The sequence below is a fragment of the Scomber scombrus genome, chromosome 21 (assembly GCF_963691925.1).
Source record: "Scomber scombrus chromosome 21, fScoSco1.1, whole genome shotgun sequence".
NCBI lineage: Eukaryota > Metazoa > Chordata > Actinopteri > Scombriformes > Scombridae > Scomber > Scomber scombrus.
In genome coordinates, this window is record NC_084990.1 from 14,213,866 (window position 1) to 14,228,552 (window position 14,687).

Below are 14,687 nucleotides of genomic sequence, written 5' to 3' on the forward strand. Positions count from 1 at the left end.
ATTTAGATTAAATTAAATGTTTCTAACCGAAAGTCTACTATTTTACAAGAAGTGAAGAGATAGGAAAGGTCCGGGGGTTCTCCTGAATCCAGTCTTCCAAATCTGAGCTGCACTGATTATTTTTATCTCTACCTTCTCCTCTTCTCTGAGCTCCCAGCAGGCTTTAAGATACACTCTCTGTGTGTGTGTGTGTGTGTGTGTGTGTGTGTGTGTGTGTGTGTGTGTGTGTGTGTGTGTGTGTGTGTGTGTGTGTGTGTGTGTGTGTGTGTGTGTGTGTATGTGTGTGTTTTCGCTGCGCCGGATTCTTGGCATGGGAACCAGGGAATTTCCATGTTCCTCTGACTGTTCATTTTTTGGGCTCTTTTTCCCACTCTTTACGAAGCCCCTCCACCACACTCCTAACCCTCCCTCGGCACCCCCTCTCCTCACTTTGTTATTTATGCTCTGACTCCCAGATCCATTCCTTTTGCTCAGTGTTTCTGTGGTGAGGATGTGCATGTGTGTCTGTGTGTGAAGTGAAAGGAGGGGGCTAAAGTGAAAGCAGGGTGAATGCAAAGTCTTAGTTTCGAAATAACATATGCCTGTATCCAAAGACACAGACATACACCTGGCATGTTTCCCTCCTTTCTTGCTTCATGTCCGTCCAGCCAGTCTATGCAGCCACTCACAATCCTTCTCTTTATATCCTTTGCCCAAATAAGAGGCAGATTTAGTTTTTTGGGAGAAATACAGTGGGAGTGAAAGAGAAAAAGAAAGAAGATAGCGATAAGAGTGGGTGGGCGGTCCATGGGGCTGCTGCTGCTCTGGAATGCCTGAGCTCTTTGTTTTAATTAATAACAGATGCCTTAACGGATGGCTTTTTCTCCATTTTTTTTCACTATATTTTTTTACTATGTGCGTGAGTAATTTTTTAAGAATCACTTTTTTTATTAAGTTCCTGTCACTTCTTATCCTTTTGTAGCAGTCTTTATTTCTTCTGGGGATGTGCAAACTCTAATAGATTAAGTACTGTCTCTGGTCACATCCAAACCGCAAAGAGACATAATATACTGCACTGCAACTTGCACATTAACATTTGTGTTTTTGCTCAGCAACAAAAACACTAGAGAAAAGATTTTCCATAATTTGTAAGTTAGACAGTGACACATATTTTGTTGGCCAACAGCTTTTTTATGTCCATCATTTGGAAATTGACCTGAATGCATCATATTCTTTTAAAAGCCAATTAATGAGACTGTTTTCCCCGAAATTTATTTGCTGCATTTATGGGAACCCATTTATGTCTATTTCTTCTTTTGTCTTGCCAAAAAGGTTATTTTATGCATTTGAACATCCAAAGGTGAGATACTCTTAACATTGTAGCCGAAACACTTATAAATAGAGCCAGTATAATTTGTAGAAAGTATAAACCTTTCTCTGACATGTCATACAGAAGCACATGTACGTGAATAACTAATTTTAACGATAGCTTTTACTGATCAGCCTTGGCACTGGCACACCTCAACTGAATGCAGTCATTATTGGTGTTAATGGTTTCACTGCTTGTTTGTTTGATGAGTCTGCTCTTAGCCAGTAAAACAAGTTTAATAGTTTAAAATGTGATTATATCCCTTTCTTCTATTGCTTCTTGACCTCCGTGATAGCAACTCTGCCCACTCATTTCTTCAGAGGTTCTACGCTTCACTCTAACTGGCATTTAGGGTAATCACACAAACAAGTGTGTCATGATATGAGATGACGCCACTTATAACAACAGCTTACTGCATCTGTTATATATTACTGGTAATGTGTCAGTTCACAAATGGTGTGGAAAGAGTTCACAAGCAGGGGAATCCCTGTTTACTGAGAACCCACATGACAACTGATGGTGTTGTGATTTTTATATAAACAGACAATTATGATTTTTTTCAGCCTTTTGTTGGTCTGTAAATCTATCTAAATCAATAACTCTATAATCACTTTATCATGGTATCTGAGGACCCACCACGGATGGTAACCACCAGCCTCACACATAACAGGATCTTTTTTTCTTTTAATTGTATTCATTCCTCATTTATAGAGAGAAAAACAAGCTCAACATTATCAGCCCCTTTAAGTCAATTTGGGAGTCATCTTGCAGGAAGGGAATGGCTTTTGCTGTATCAGCCTTTTTAAAAATGAAAATAAAAACCCATTGATCTCCACCCTTAATTAAGCAAACTCTGATAATATGAGATGCTTGAAGATGCTCAGCTTTAAGAAAGCTCATACTTCTCCACAGAGCCAACCTCCCTCAGGCAAGGTTTGCATGATATATATGTAGCTCCTCTGTTGGAGGGGTTATATCTCATATTTCTATGATCTTGCAGAGAATGTGACAGTCTTTGGGGGAAATAAATTGAAAATGAAGGAATACAGATGGCATGTGCATGTCAGCAGTGGGAGGGAATGTTAGACAAATTTAAGACGTTGCTTTTTCTCATTCAACTGAAAAGGGTTTATAGAGTTTACTTTGAAAACTTTGCGTTTTTAAAATAAATAAAAAATAGTTCAATTTGACTTCTGCAATATGAATATATGAGCTGTATCCTCAGAGGACTTATGTTATATATTTAGCTCGGGTAAAACATTAGCAGAATATTTTAAATCCTTTTACAGCAATCTCTGATATCCATGAAGTAAGTTATTTAATGTGTCCCTCTTTGCATCAAAATGTAATGACCTCTCTTTTCACTGGCTCAGAATACATTGCATCTTGGTAGATTGCATCTTATGGGGCAGTCATTGACTTTTACAGCTTTTATCTCATCTTGTTTATAACACGTTACAACACGCACACAAACAAAAAATGTATACAGTACAGTATCTCCCACCATCTGCTACCCACAACAGATACCTGGGAACTCTGGACTTGTGTTCACAGGTTGAGTTTTTTCCAATGAAGTAATTCCAAAGGGTGGGAACATGAGAGTATGAGTCAGGAAGTTTCTCGAAGGCTCAACACCTGGCAATGTAAAAGTTAAATTATGTAATAAGTATTGCAAAACAAGAACAGGTTCAGTAGGGTGACACATTGTATTACTAAGAGCATGGTTTACTGTAGGTGGATTTAAATGAAAGACATTTGCAGCAGTTTCACAATTCTGAAGAAATTTGTTTATTCACCAAGCAACTATCACTGTGTTCCCTAGAAATTCTCCCAAATTCTCAGCAAATGCCAGATGTACGTAATGAATGATGCTCACTAACCCAAACCCCTTTTACATTTAAATTAGGACACCAGGCATTACTTTTAAAGTTAGGGTGTGTTCACTGAAAATCTTCAAGATTCTCAACTTACCTTCTTTCACTAATAAATAATAAAATGAATCCCACTGGTGACAGACTTCTCCAAAATATATTTTGAGTCATGTAGCTGACTGGCTGACTTTGGTTGAGCATTAAAGTAATGGAGGTATTCTACATGAATTGAGCCAAACAGCAAGCAGAGAGTTTGGTGCTTTCCAGCACTATGGGAAGGGGCAGACAGACAGTCTTTACCACACAGGAGACTAGGAGAAAGACAGAAGTGAAGCCAAACTGCTGATTGATTTCAGGAAAGCCACTGGGCCCACACACACACAAACACACACGCACATTTAAATACATTATCCCCCTTAGTTTTACATGCTCACACACACACACACACACACACACACACACACACACACACACACACACACACACACACACACACACACACACACACATATACTCTTCCCTGAAGGCAAACATGTAACTCTCCTGTCAGACGAGGAGTGGTTACACAAGGAATTCCCTACTTATTACTGACATGACAGCTGGATTACCCAAATGTTCAGCCTGGGAGAAGAACACGTAAGTAATGTGTGTGTGTGTGTGTGTGTGTGTGTGTGTGTGTGTGTGTGTGTGTGTGTGTGTGTGTGTGTGTGTGTGACACAGAGAGAGAGAGAGAGAGAGAGAGAGAGAGAGAGAGAGAGAGAGAGAGAGAGAGAGAGAATCCCTTTCTGCTGGCATCAGTTAGCCTCTTATATGTCTGTGTATAAACAAGGGTGGTCTCCATGTTTAGTGTGCACATAAGTGTTTGTGTGTGTGTTTGTGTGTGTGTGTGTGTGTGTGTGTGTGTGTGTGTGTATGTGTGTGTGTTTGCGCATGGACATTTTTTTCTTGTACACACACTAGTACTTATTTACTGAATTTAGAAATAGGATCATTCCCTTTTCCTGAATTTGTCTCATGAATACACCTGATGTATTTCGGATGTATTTATATAGTATGTATTTATATATTAATCTCGCAGTCTATACTTGATTCCCAAGTGCCATTTCTGAAGATTGGATATAAACCACTGAAAAAGTTTGAAATTTAAAAATGCAATATATCTTCTTTTTTTTGCCTTGTCAAATCTTTTACTTCCATTCCTCAGGTCTGATTCACTAGTTCTGTCACAAGTTGTCTACTCATTATGTTGTTGTTTTTTCATTTTTAGGAATTTCCATCCTATAATAAAGACTATTATTTGTATGTGCCTCACTAGCCTGTAAAGCAAGGGGAAATGATCAGTGTATACTTATAACTCCCAGATTGGAGGCTGTTATGATGAAAATTATTACGACACATGTCACTGAAATTAAGTTGATGAATAAAATGCTTTGAGATTTAGAATATCCCACTCCTTTCTGTCTCTCTTGGATTTTTTTCTTTTCAACTTCCTCAAATTTTTCTTGTTTTTCTCTGTATGTCTTCTCTGCCAGTGTGTGGTGGGTCGGGAACCTTTTCCCTTACCTGTCTTTCCAGCTCCAGCCTGTATAGACACTTCGGAGAGTTACTATGAGGAGGCTCAGCCCTATGAGGAGACTGTCAATGGTAAAACCCATCGTTCAGTGTCATGTTTGTCTTTCCCTAATATGTGTTTGATCTTATGAAAATGTAGCAATTTTTACCATTTTACCATTAGTCAAAGAAAGGCCCAACAGCTGCATGATTGTTGGATCTTCTTGTCTGCCGATTATTAGGGGAAAAGTTTAACTTATCTTTCTGCAAAAGCATATTCAAAGTAATACTGCAAAAGAGGCATACATACCTATGAACAAGAATTTGTCATATTTGGTTGTCAAAGAGTGTTGGTGAGATTTAAATTGAGGCTGCTTCTTTATGGCAGTTCATTTTTTCATAGCTTACCAGCTTAGCTGCGAGTTGACCCCCACTAAACTTTTTAATTTTTGAAATGTATGATGAATGACATTTGCTATTCATGTATGTTTTAGCTGTATTTGGAGATGGATAGCTGAGTGGTTGGAGATGTGAACTGATCATCTGCTCTGTAGTTTTTATTGTTCTTCAGGGAACATCAACCTCAGAGCTTTTAACCATAATGGAAACAATAATGACATTTACTGTACTGTCAACAAAAACGTCAGAGAATATAGTTTCATGCACTGCAAGACCTACAGCTGTATATCTAAAGATACGCAGTGAGAGACCACAAAGACTTTCTATTACAAGCTTTGCACTGCTGTTATGGTGCAGTAACTGTTTCATGCATTGGGCAGTGGTAAATGAGTCGAGTGACATTTTGTGCAATGTTAAAAGCTAAAATGCTTAAGGTATTTTTTTTTAGAACTGATGCATTTCCCCCCACAATTTCCTTTTCTTCTTCTTCTTCTTCTTCTTCTTCTTCTTCTTCTTCTTCTTCTTCTTCTTCTTCTTCTTCTTCTTCTTCTTCTTCTTCTTCTTCTCCTCCTCCTCCTTCTTCTTCTTCTTCTTCTTCTTCTTCTTCTTCTTCTCCTTCTTCTTCTCCTCTCTGTTTCCTCTGATATTGTGTAGATCTGGACTGTTTTGGCCTCCTCTCAGGGCCCTGGATGCGAGTGCAGAGCTCTGACAGTGTGGTCTATGCCGTTATCACCAGGGGTAGCTACCTCTCTGTCACAGGACCTGTGTGTGTTTGCATGTCTTGGTCTTTGCCACTGTTTGAGGCATAAGCCAGAATGTGCATGGGCCAATCAGCATGCCCTCGAGTCCTCACTGTCAAGCATGACCAGTGTCTTACATGTGAAGGAACAACTTTAAATCAAGACTTGCGACAAAAGCCATAAGTCCGTTGCATCTTATCAGCTTTCTCATTTCATTATTTTCACTTTCATCGTAATCTTCTCCCCTTCAACATTTTCCATCATTGCCTTAACAGCTGATTTACAGTCTGACTGCAGCTTCTACTGAAGAACGTCATCAAGGTCAAGAGATCAGACATTGACATCCCCATCCCTCAGTCCATCATTTTATACCTCTACTAATCATACCTTGCCATTTTTCTTCCCTTATGACTTTGCTTTTGTTCTTTCAGTTACGTTATCAGTGTTTTTGATTTCTGCTTCTTAGATGACGGAGAGGCAGTTAGCAGTTCCTATGAGTCCTATGATGAGGAGGAAGTGACCAGGGGAAAGTCACCATCGGCGCAGCACCAGTGGCCATCAGCAGAAGCGTCCATTGAGCTGATGAAGGATGCTCGGATCTGTGCCTTCCTGTGGAGGAAAAAGTGGCTCGGCCAGTGGGCCAAGCAGCTGTGTGTCATCAAAGACCATCGCCTGCTGGTAAAATCAGAATAAAAACCCCAGTGAGGCTTTGTGTACAACAATTATAGTTACGAGCCTGCAGGGTTCTATGAAGGATAGGGTTTGTTTATATTCTCCTTGTATTTATACTGTTACAGGTCAGTGTAACTCAACATGGAAAAAGATAAGGTCAACGTTGGCAACCCCTAAAAGTACCCATGAAAATATATTCAAAGCTCCATGTTTAGCTGTCACAAGCTGTCCTTATTTTGCCTCCTATTTTTAGATGGAAAAACACCAATCCAATTAATCAACCTGTACATAAACATAGGATAGTTTATCCTGTCTTTCTCCTCGTGGGCTTAGAATGGTGAAAAATCCCCAGCATGCTCTTTCACAGCAAACATTTTGAATGATTAATGATTACATCAAACAAGGTGTAACTACAAGAAAACAGCATCTCATAAACTACACTGGCATGTTTCTGCTGTAAAGACAAAAGGTTCATTGTGGATTAACTTCACAGTTTACGTCACAGTTTAAAACAACGTTTGAAACAGGGTTAAGTCAAATTGATTGCTTCAATATTGTCAACAGCTTTTCAATAACCAATAATAACACATACTACACTACACTATAATAATACCAATAAATAGTGACCCACTGGTTTAATATGTGGTCCATGTTACTGTGGTATCTCTGGTTTGAGTCTAAAGTACTTTTGTGTGATTGACAAATACTTTTTATGTAAGATCATAAAGTTCATGAAAAAGTCATGCAGAATTGTACATCACTGTACAAAACCACATGAGGGTCATGTTAGAATCATTTGACCTGTGATTAACAAGTCCATTGTCTGTCTGTTATATTAAATCATAAAGGGATTATGGGCCCTTTAAAACACTTTCAAACTTGTATATTATAACGTAAAAAAGACTGTCACAGCAGCATAACATAAACATATCATGATAACAAATATTAGAATGGAAACATATTTTTGACCTCAAACTAAACAGACATTTAAATGATAAACGTTTGCTTTTTGGTATCTGTCAGAAATCATTCTAAAGATGCTGTACACTACCACAGATATACCAAAAATCTTTTTATTTGACTCAAAATACATGTAACAGTTAAGCTTTTGCCTATGGTCAGTTTGTATAATCACTAAGTTAAGTCAGTGTTGCCTCTGCTTCTCTCAGTGCTATAAGAGCTCCAAGGAGCAGACGCCCCTGCTGGATGTGAGCCTGCTGGGCTGCAGCGTGGTCTACAAGGAGAAGCAGCTGAAGAGAAAAGAGCACAAGCTGAAGATCGTTCCAGTTGGAGGAGAGGCCATTGTGCTGGGCCTACAGAGCAAGGAGCAGACAGAGCAATGGCTGAAGGTGACGCATTCAGAGATATGCTTTTCTAAGAAATCCTGCCATTGTGATAGGGATTTTAAATTAAAAACGAATGAATATAATGACATTAATGACTTCTCTTTTTGCTCATTAGGTGATCCAGGAGATCAGTCCTAAGCCAGCTGAAAACTATGATCACCAGCACTCTGGTTCTGACTCCCCCAGGCTCATTTGTACAAAGGTATGCTCATTTACCTGTATGGTTCATTCCACATGATCCCACATGCTTGGCAAAGTCTCTACTGGTGCCTTAATTTTTAAAGTAGGTACCTAAATGACTAAAATTTAAATATACTGTTAACTTGCAGGGGGAACTGAATGAGAGACACTCAGTGGCTTCAGAAAGCGGCAGCAGCACTGACAGCCATGCTGAAACTCCTGAATACAAAGATGGTAAGTCTCTCCTTAGCATTTTAGTTTTAACACAGTTTGGTGTTGACATGTGTCAGTTATTCATTGCTTTCATTCTCTACTCCACAGTGAAGAAAAAATCTAGTGGAGGTTTGAAGTTCAGCAACCTCATGAACATTGGCAAGAAAAAACCCTCTTCATTAGAGAACCCAGGGAAATGTGTTGACACCTCAGGTGAGCACAGATCTTTATGTCAGGCCAAACTGTAAAATCCTGAAGCATGTCAGCGGCACTTCCTATCCTGCGTCCTCTCTGTGTAGCTCTTGGTGAATTCATTTGTACAAGCAGGCGATATCTAGTGAAGGTCTACTTTATATGTGCATCCTAGTTATTTTATGCTAGACTAAAGATGTATTTCTCACATAATGCATTCTGAGTTTAAAACATTTAGACACAAATTTAAACTCTTAATACTTACAGTGTTGTTCGATTCTGATTAGACATGCTATATTTGATCATTTTCAGCCACCAAGGTGGCACTTTAACAATGTGTCTGGCATATACCAGTGGTTTTAGCAACCATGGGTGATGTGTTAAGTGAAAATGAAAGCTACCAGGAAAGAGACCTGACACCTCACAAATGTGTTTGCTATATCCTCATCTGTCAGGCTACCTCAACGTGCTGGTAAACAGCCAGTGGCGAACCTGCTGGTGTCTTATCAAGAATGGCCAGCTGTGGTTTTACCAGGACAAGGGCAAGAACAAAGTGAGCCAGCCTGCTGTGACTCTGGGTGGCTGTAATGTTTTGCCCAACCCCAGCCCTGAGCACCTGTACTCCTTCAGGATTGACATGGACGGGACACAGAAGGCCACCCTCGAGGTAGGTAGAGGCAGAAACAGTATATTTTCTGCTAACCCTAAAAAACTATTAACTATTATAACTGAACTCAACTGTTTGACTGTGCCGTGCCTGTGTGAAAGCAGGGTAAAAATAACAAGCAAAATGTTGTTTAGTGATGCAAATATTTTTCTAACCACTGATTAGTAAGTTGCTTGACGGACAATGGTTTAACACCTACCACCAAAGTGAAGTGTGACACCCAAACTAAAATTAGGTTTGACACTTGTATTTGTATACTTCCTTTATTTGTGTTATTTAAAGGTTCCTAAAGAACTTATATAACTCTTGCTCGCACTTACTTGAGTTGGTCTTTCCAGACTTGATTTATGTCACTTTGTATTCTGCACTATACTGTGTTTGGTCTGGGAGAAACAGAATTTTGTTTCAATATGTGTGTACTGCAAAATGACACTTAAGTAATTTTGAAAATAAGCTGTGGTACATGCTGCACATTTCCTGCTCAGTTCACATTTGCCTCAGATGAGACCTTAGTGTGTACTAAGAAGACGGGTCAGAGGAAAAACAACAAGTCAAACACGTCTAGACCAGAGAAATGTCTGGTTTTTAAAACCACATGTCAGCATTTCTGAAAGAGTCTGGTGCTACTTATACGAAATAAACACTAGCATGTCCTCATTTGGAAAGCCCTTTCTGCTGACATCAGTTAGCCTACGTAATATCTATGTGCACACAAGGGTGGTCTGCACGTTAAATGTGCATATGAGTGTGTATGTGATGGGTGGGGTTGTACTGGGATTTCACGGGAATCATGCAACACCCTTTTTTTCATCAGGCTTCCAGTACCACCCTGCTGTAGTGCGTATTTGGTCATAGCCAATGGAATTTAATGTTTACTCCTTATGTTTATGGTTTGTTTCTTTTCTTGTTCTTAATTTTTTTATTTCAATGTCACATTTTATTTACCAAAGTTCAGCAAAGAAACAATTGTCAATCAGAGAATTATGTTTCAAAAAATCACGCATTAAGACTTCACACAGCTCTGGTAGGCGTGCTTTTGTGCATGTCTATAATCAGGGTGTGAACATTTTTCATCGGCTGTGAAACCATCCTATCAAGTGTCTCCAGTGTTACCCACAGTTTGTGCAGTATTGCTGGTTGACAGTATTGCATGTTACACCAAAGACCTAACTGTAACTGACACCACTGAAATCACATTGTTAATGGTCATGAAACAGCACATTTTAACATAAATAGTTTTACTAGACTTGCAGATCCCTAAATCAAATCATTACTTTGTCTCATTGGTATCTAAGTTGAGGTTTTGCATACTGAACTACTGCTGGGAAATGATGCTGTAGTAAACTTTTTGTTGAAACAAAGTGACAGATGGCATGCAACATTACCAAGAGCTAGCTTCAAGCTCATGATGTTGCAAATGCATAGTATACTGCCACATCAACCATGACCTGGATTTAGGCTCATGATTTTGTGGATGGTATGTACTAAATGCACTTTGTTTGACTCTTTCCTTTCCTCCCTTTTTTCCGTCCCCTCCCAGGCGAAGACGTCGGCAGACATGGGCCACTGGCTGGGTCTCTTGCTGTCACAGACAGGGACTAAAACCGACCCAGAGGAGTTGACGTATGATTATGTCAATGCTGAGAGGATCTCCAGTATTGTCAATGCAGCCAAGACTTCCTTATAGTAAGATCCTTACTTCTGCCTTCTTCCAAGGGAAATTGTAATGTATGCTCACAAGGCATTAAGTGAGACATGTATGTGTTTGTGTGTGTCTCTCTAGCTTGATGCAGAGGAGGTATTCAGAGCCAAACACCTACATAGACACCCCGCCATCCATCCCTCTCAACTCTGATGAACTGTATGATGATGTAGCTGATCCAGAGGTATGTTCGGGATTAAAGTGCAATATCAAGTTACTCATGTGTACCTTTTGTCGAAGAAGAAACCAAAAAAAAAAACCCTAGACCCTTGATTGTCTTCAATATGTTTAACCCACTGTGATCCAAGTCCATGTTGGGGAAATGTGGCTTTCTACTTTCCATGGTATAATTAATAAAAAAGAAAAAAACATTTGTACACAAGGAGGGTTTTCATTTTACTGCTACTTATTACAGATTAGGAAAGACATTGGATTTAATAACAATACAAGGGCACTCTTGCTGATTATTGTAATACAACTTTCATCTCAGAGGACAATTGAGGGAAAGCAACTGTTGTCAAGTATTTGGAATGAAAACCTGCAGCCACCTCCTATTGTTTTTGTAATTGAGTTTCACTTTCGGTTCTCTCTTCCTACTCCCGTGTCATACAGGATGCTGAAGAGAGCGGCCTGCCTGACAGTGAGGACAACAACCTTCAACAACATAATGAAACATGTACACAGGCCCCCAAGGACCCAGTGGGTACAGAGCAAGATGCTGACAGGGTTTACCTGGACCTTGTCCCTGTGCGCTCCTTCCTCCATACATCTGGTGGAGGTAAAGTTACTCCTGCCAAAGAAACTTCTAGACATTCCCCGATTCCCTCAGAGGAACAGAAGGTTCCCTCATGTCAAATTAAAGAGGTAGGTAAATAGAGATGTGCTCATGTCTATTTCTTATATTTGGTCTTCGTAACATATTCAGTATGCCAAGACAGATGCAACATTCAATCCCGAATCTTTCTGTGAAAAAGGCAGTTCAGCAAGTCAACAACTGCCTTTAATAATATTGCTTACTTGCATTATATTTATACTCTGTGTTTTATGTGTTTACTCCAGGTCACTTCTACTGACCCCCCTGAGACAGAGCCAACACCTGTTTTAAATGGCACCAGTTCAACTTCTGCTACCAGCAAACCAGAGCAAGAGTGCCCCCGGACTCCCACTCCACCACAGCCGCAGCCGCAGCCGCAAACTCAAACTCAAGCACCCAAAACCTCATCCCAAAGCCAAGAGACCCCTAAGAGGAACTTCAGCCCCAAAGGCCCAATGGCTCAGACTGCTACTGGGTTCCCTCACAGTCCTCAACCCCCGCGGCCCAAAGCGTTTACCATCGGTGAGGACAAAATTCATATAGCAGGTTTTCTGGAGACTGTGTCACGAGAGGAATACAAGAAAATATATTAGTGTTTAAGAGTACAATATACTTACTTCTGTTAGGAAAACACACGATTTTTAAGATAGTTTGAAAGTAAATTTTCAAGATGAAGCAAAATATTAGAAAATGGTCTCAAAAGAATTACGTTTTTTTTTTAGTAAATGTAGTTATTGCTGTTTTCCTATGCATTGAGTCAGATGAACTACCTCCACTTCTCTGTAATCTTGCATTACCATGGCTCCCTCTAGTGAAAGGCTGCACCCTCTACAATCAAAGGCAGTTTTAGTGGAATGTACAGTAGATTCATATTTGAATACAAACATTTGCTCTTTCTTAAGTAATCCATCTGTGTTTGTTTCTCTTTGCACTGTCAGTAAATTATTATTTTTGTATGTTTGTGTAAAAATGTTTCAAATATTAAATCTTCAATTCCCAGGGTGTCCAGGCGCAGTTGAGGGGAAACTGGGCAAAAACCGCACAGAGGCCGACATGCGCCGCTACACTGACGAGCGTGACCGTCTGGAGAAAGAGAGAGAGGGGGTGAGGGGCACTCTGGCACACCTGAAAAAGGAGAAGAGGGAGACCAAAGAGGAGCTGAGCGCCTGCCAAGGTAGATCTGTACTTCCTGTCGCCACCATGCCATTATGAAGTTGACAGTGATCTGTGTGACTGACTGATGGCTGTCTGTTTCCCTCAGATCCCAAACTGCAGGCCTCGCTAGAAGCCCGGCTGAAGCAGAGAGAGGAGGCGTGTCGGGAAGCAGAGCACCGCAGGGTAGAAGTAGAGCTCCGGTTGGTAGAGGTGAAGGAGAGTCTGAAGAAGGTGGAGTCAGGGCCTTTCACACTGGGAACCACACTGGACAGCAGCCTCCAGGACACACCCACGGTTAGTATGCTGGCTCAGTCAGCCATGAAGGTGTTCGAACTTAAAGCACAATACATTACTCATTAAGATGAACACAAGATTGAACAGATTTAAATGAAATATTTGACATTCAAATCAGATCTGATGTGCTGGTTGCTTCATTCCATAACTACAGTACCTCTCTGTCATTTTTACCTTCAGCCTAAAGCAGTGAACCTGCCTGCTCCCCAGACTTCATCATTAACACCATCACCATCACCATCATCATCGTCATCCCAACCCTCCAGCAGCAACGTCAGCGCAGACCCAGCCTGTCCTGTCAATTCTGCCTCTGCGCTAAAGAACAGACCTTCCTCCATGATGGCCTCGAAAGTCAACGTCATGCAGAAAGCTAAAGTGAGACTATAGATTTACATAAGATATACAAGGTTTCGGTGAGATAAGTCTAAAAACATGGATCAAGAATTCTGGTGCACTTATATTTCAGGAAGTTGTACTCTCAAACTTACTTCTTTTTTTGTATTTACAGGAGTGGGAAAAGAAATCCACCACCTAAGAAAAATTTGAATGTCCTCTGACTTCCTGTGACCTTTGAGGTCAATCTGTTTCTCTCGGTCTGGTCGGCTGTCCACAACTTCCGTCCTGCTTGAGCGAGGAAGCGCCGGTTCAACAGCCCAGACAATTAAATCAGCAACCTCTCTGCCCCGGATCTTTCATCCTCATCATCTCCTTGCCAAGACTATAAAGAGCCCATCAGAGAGAGAGACACGAGCCGTCTTCTCTAATACCACTGGATAATCTCAGTTTCAATGACTTGTAAAGCTGTTTTTCTCCATTTGCTAAAGGAAGGAAATTGACGCAGTAGCATTTTGACCAGTCTTATTATTCTTGATAAAGATGCACAAATAGGATGTTTCAACGATGCAAACAACCTAAAGTTTGAAACCACTGAAGACAGAAAGACGCCCCTCTACTTAATTGGCCACTTTATACACTCTAGATTGTAGCTTGGTTCATATATGCTGGTAGCCAAGATGTAAATATATTTACACCATTATTCAGCCTTTTGGCTTGTATTGCTAGCTAAAAATGCACTTTTTATTCAAATAAAAATGTACTGACAACTCTGGCTTGACAATTGTCTCCTTTTGCCTTTAACTTTCACCTAACATTGGTTTACCTTTTCTGATCTTTGCAGTTTGAACCCAACCAAACTTGCAAAGGATACTGCATTAAAATGTATAGGGTAATTACAGCGAACACAGTCACTCATTAATGAAAATTAAGTTCAAGGTGTTTTTTAAATGTTTCCTTTTACTGAATATATATAGCCAATTTTCACTAAAGCCTTATTGACATATTGTCCCATTATTAGTATTTATCTCCTCCCAAAATATGATAGAAGTAAAGTATGGGGAAGTAAAAGGCACACAAAAAGTAAACTGTTCACGTAACATAGCACTAATCTAACTATTCTTAAAGAATGAATATATACAGTATATTTATCAAATATTTTGTACATTAGAAAGGACAAAAAAGCATAAATGGTCGCTCAGTCTATTTA

The 14,687-nt window shown here is 40.0% G+C and overlaps 1 protein-coding gene across 1 annotated transcript in view; it reads left to right on the forward strand.

The window, feature by feature from the left end:
- Positions 1–14,217, forward strand: part of afap1l2 (actin filament associated protein 1-like 2) — a 40,817-nt gene extending 26,600 nt beyond the window's left edge. Inside the window, exons 5-19 of the mRNA XM_062442504.1 lie at positions 4,752–4,863; positions 6,376–6,587; positions 7,751–7,930; positions 8,043–8,129; positions 8,257–8,341; positions 8,429–8,533; positions 8,968–9,179; positions 10,720–10,865; positions 10,963–11,065; positions 11,494–11,745; positions 11,941–12,217; positions 12,696–12,869; positions 12,957–13,144; positions 13,325–13,519; positions 13,653–14,217. Of these exons, the coding sequence (XP_062298488.1) occupies positions 4,752–4,863; positions 6,376–6,587; positions 7,751–7,930; positions 8,043–8,129; positions 8,257–8,341; positions 8,429–8,533; positions 8,968–9,179; positions 10,720–10,865; positions 10,963–11,065; positions 11,494–11,745; positions 11,941–12,217; positions 12,696–12,869; positions 12,957–13,144; positions 13,325–13,519; positions 13,653–13,679 (2,355 nt within the window). The 3' untranslated portion in view covers positions 13,680–14,217. The remainder of the gene's footprint in view (positions 1–4,751; positions 4,864–6,375; positions 6,588–7,750; positions 7,931–8,042; positions 8,130–8,256; positions 8,342–8,428; positions 8,534–8,967; positions 9,180–10,719; positions 10,866–10,962; positions 11,066–11,493; positions 11,746–11,940; positions 12,218–12,695; positions 12,870–12,956; positions 13,145–13,324; positions 13,520–13,652) is intronic.
- The last annotated feature ends 470 nt before the right edge of the window (positions 14,218–14,687 follow it).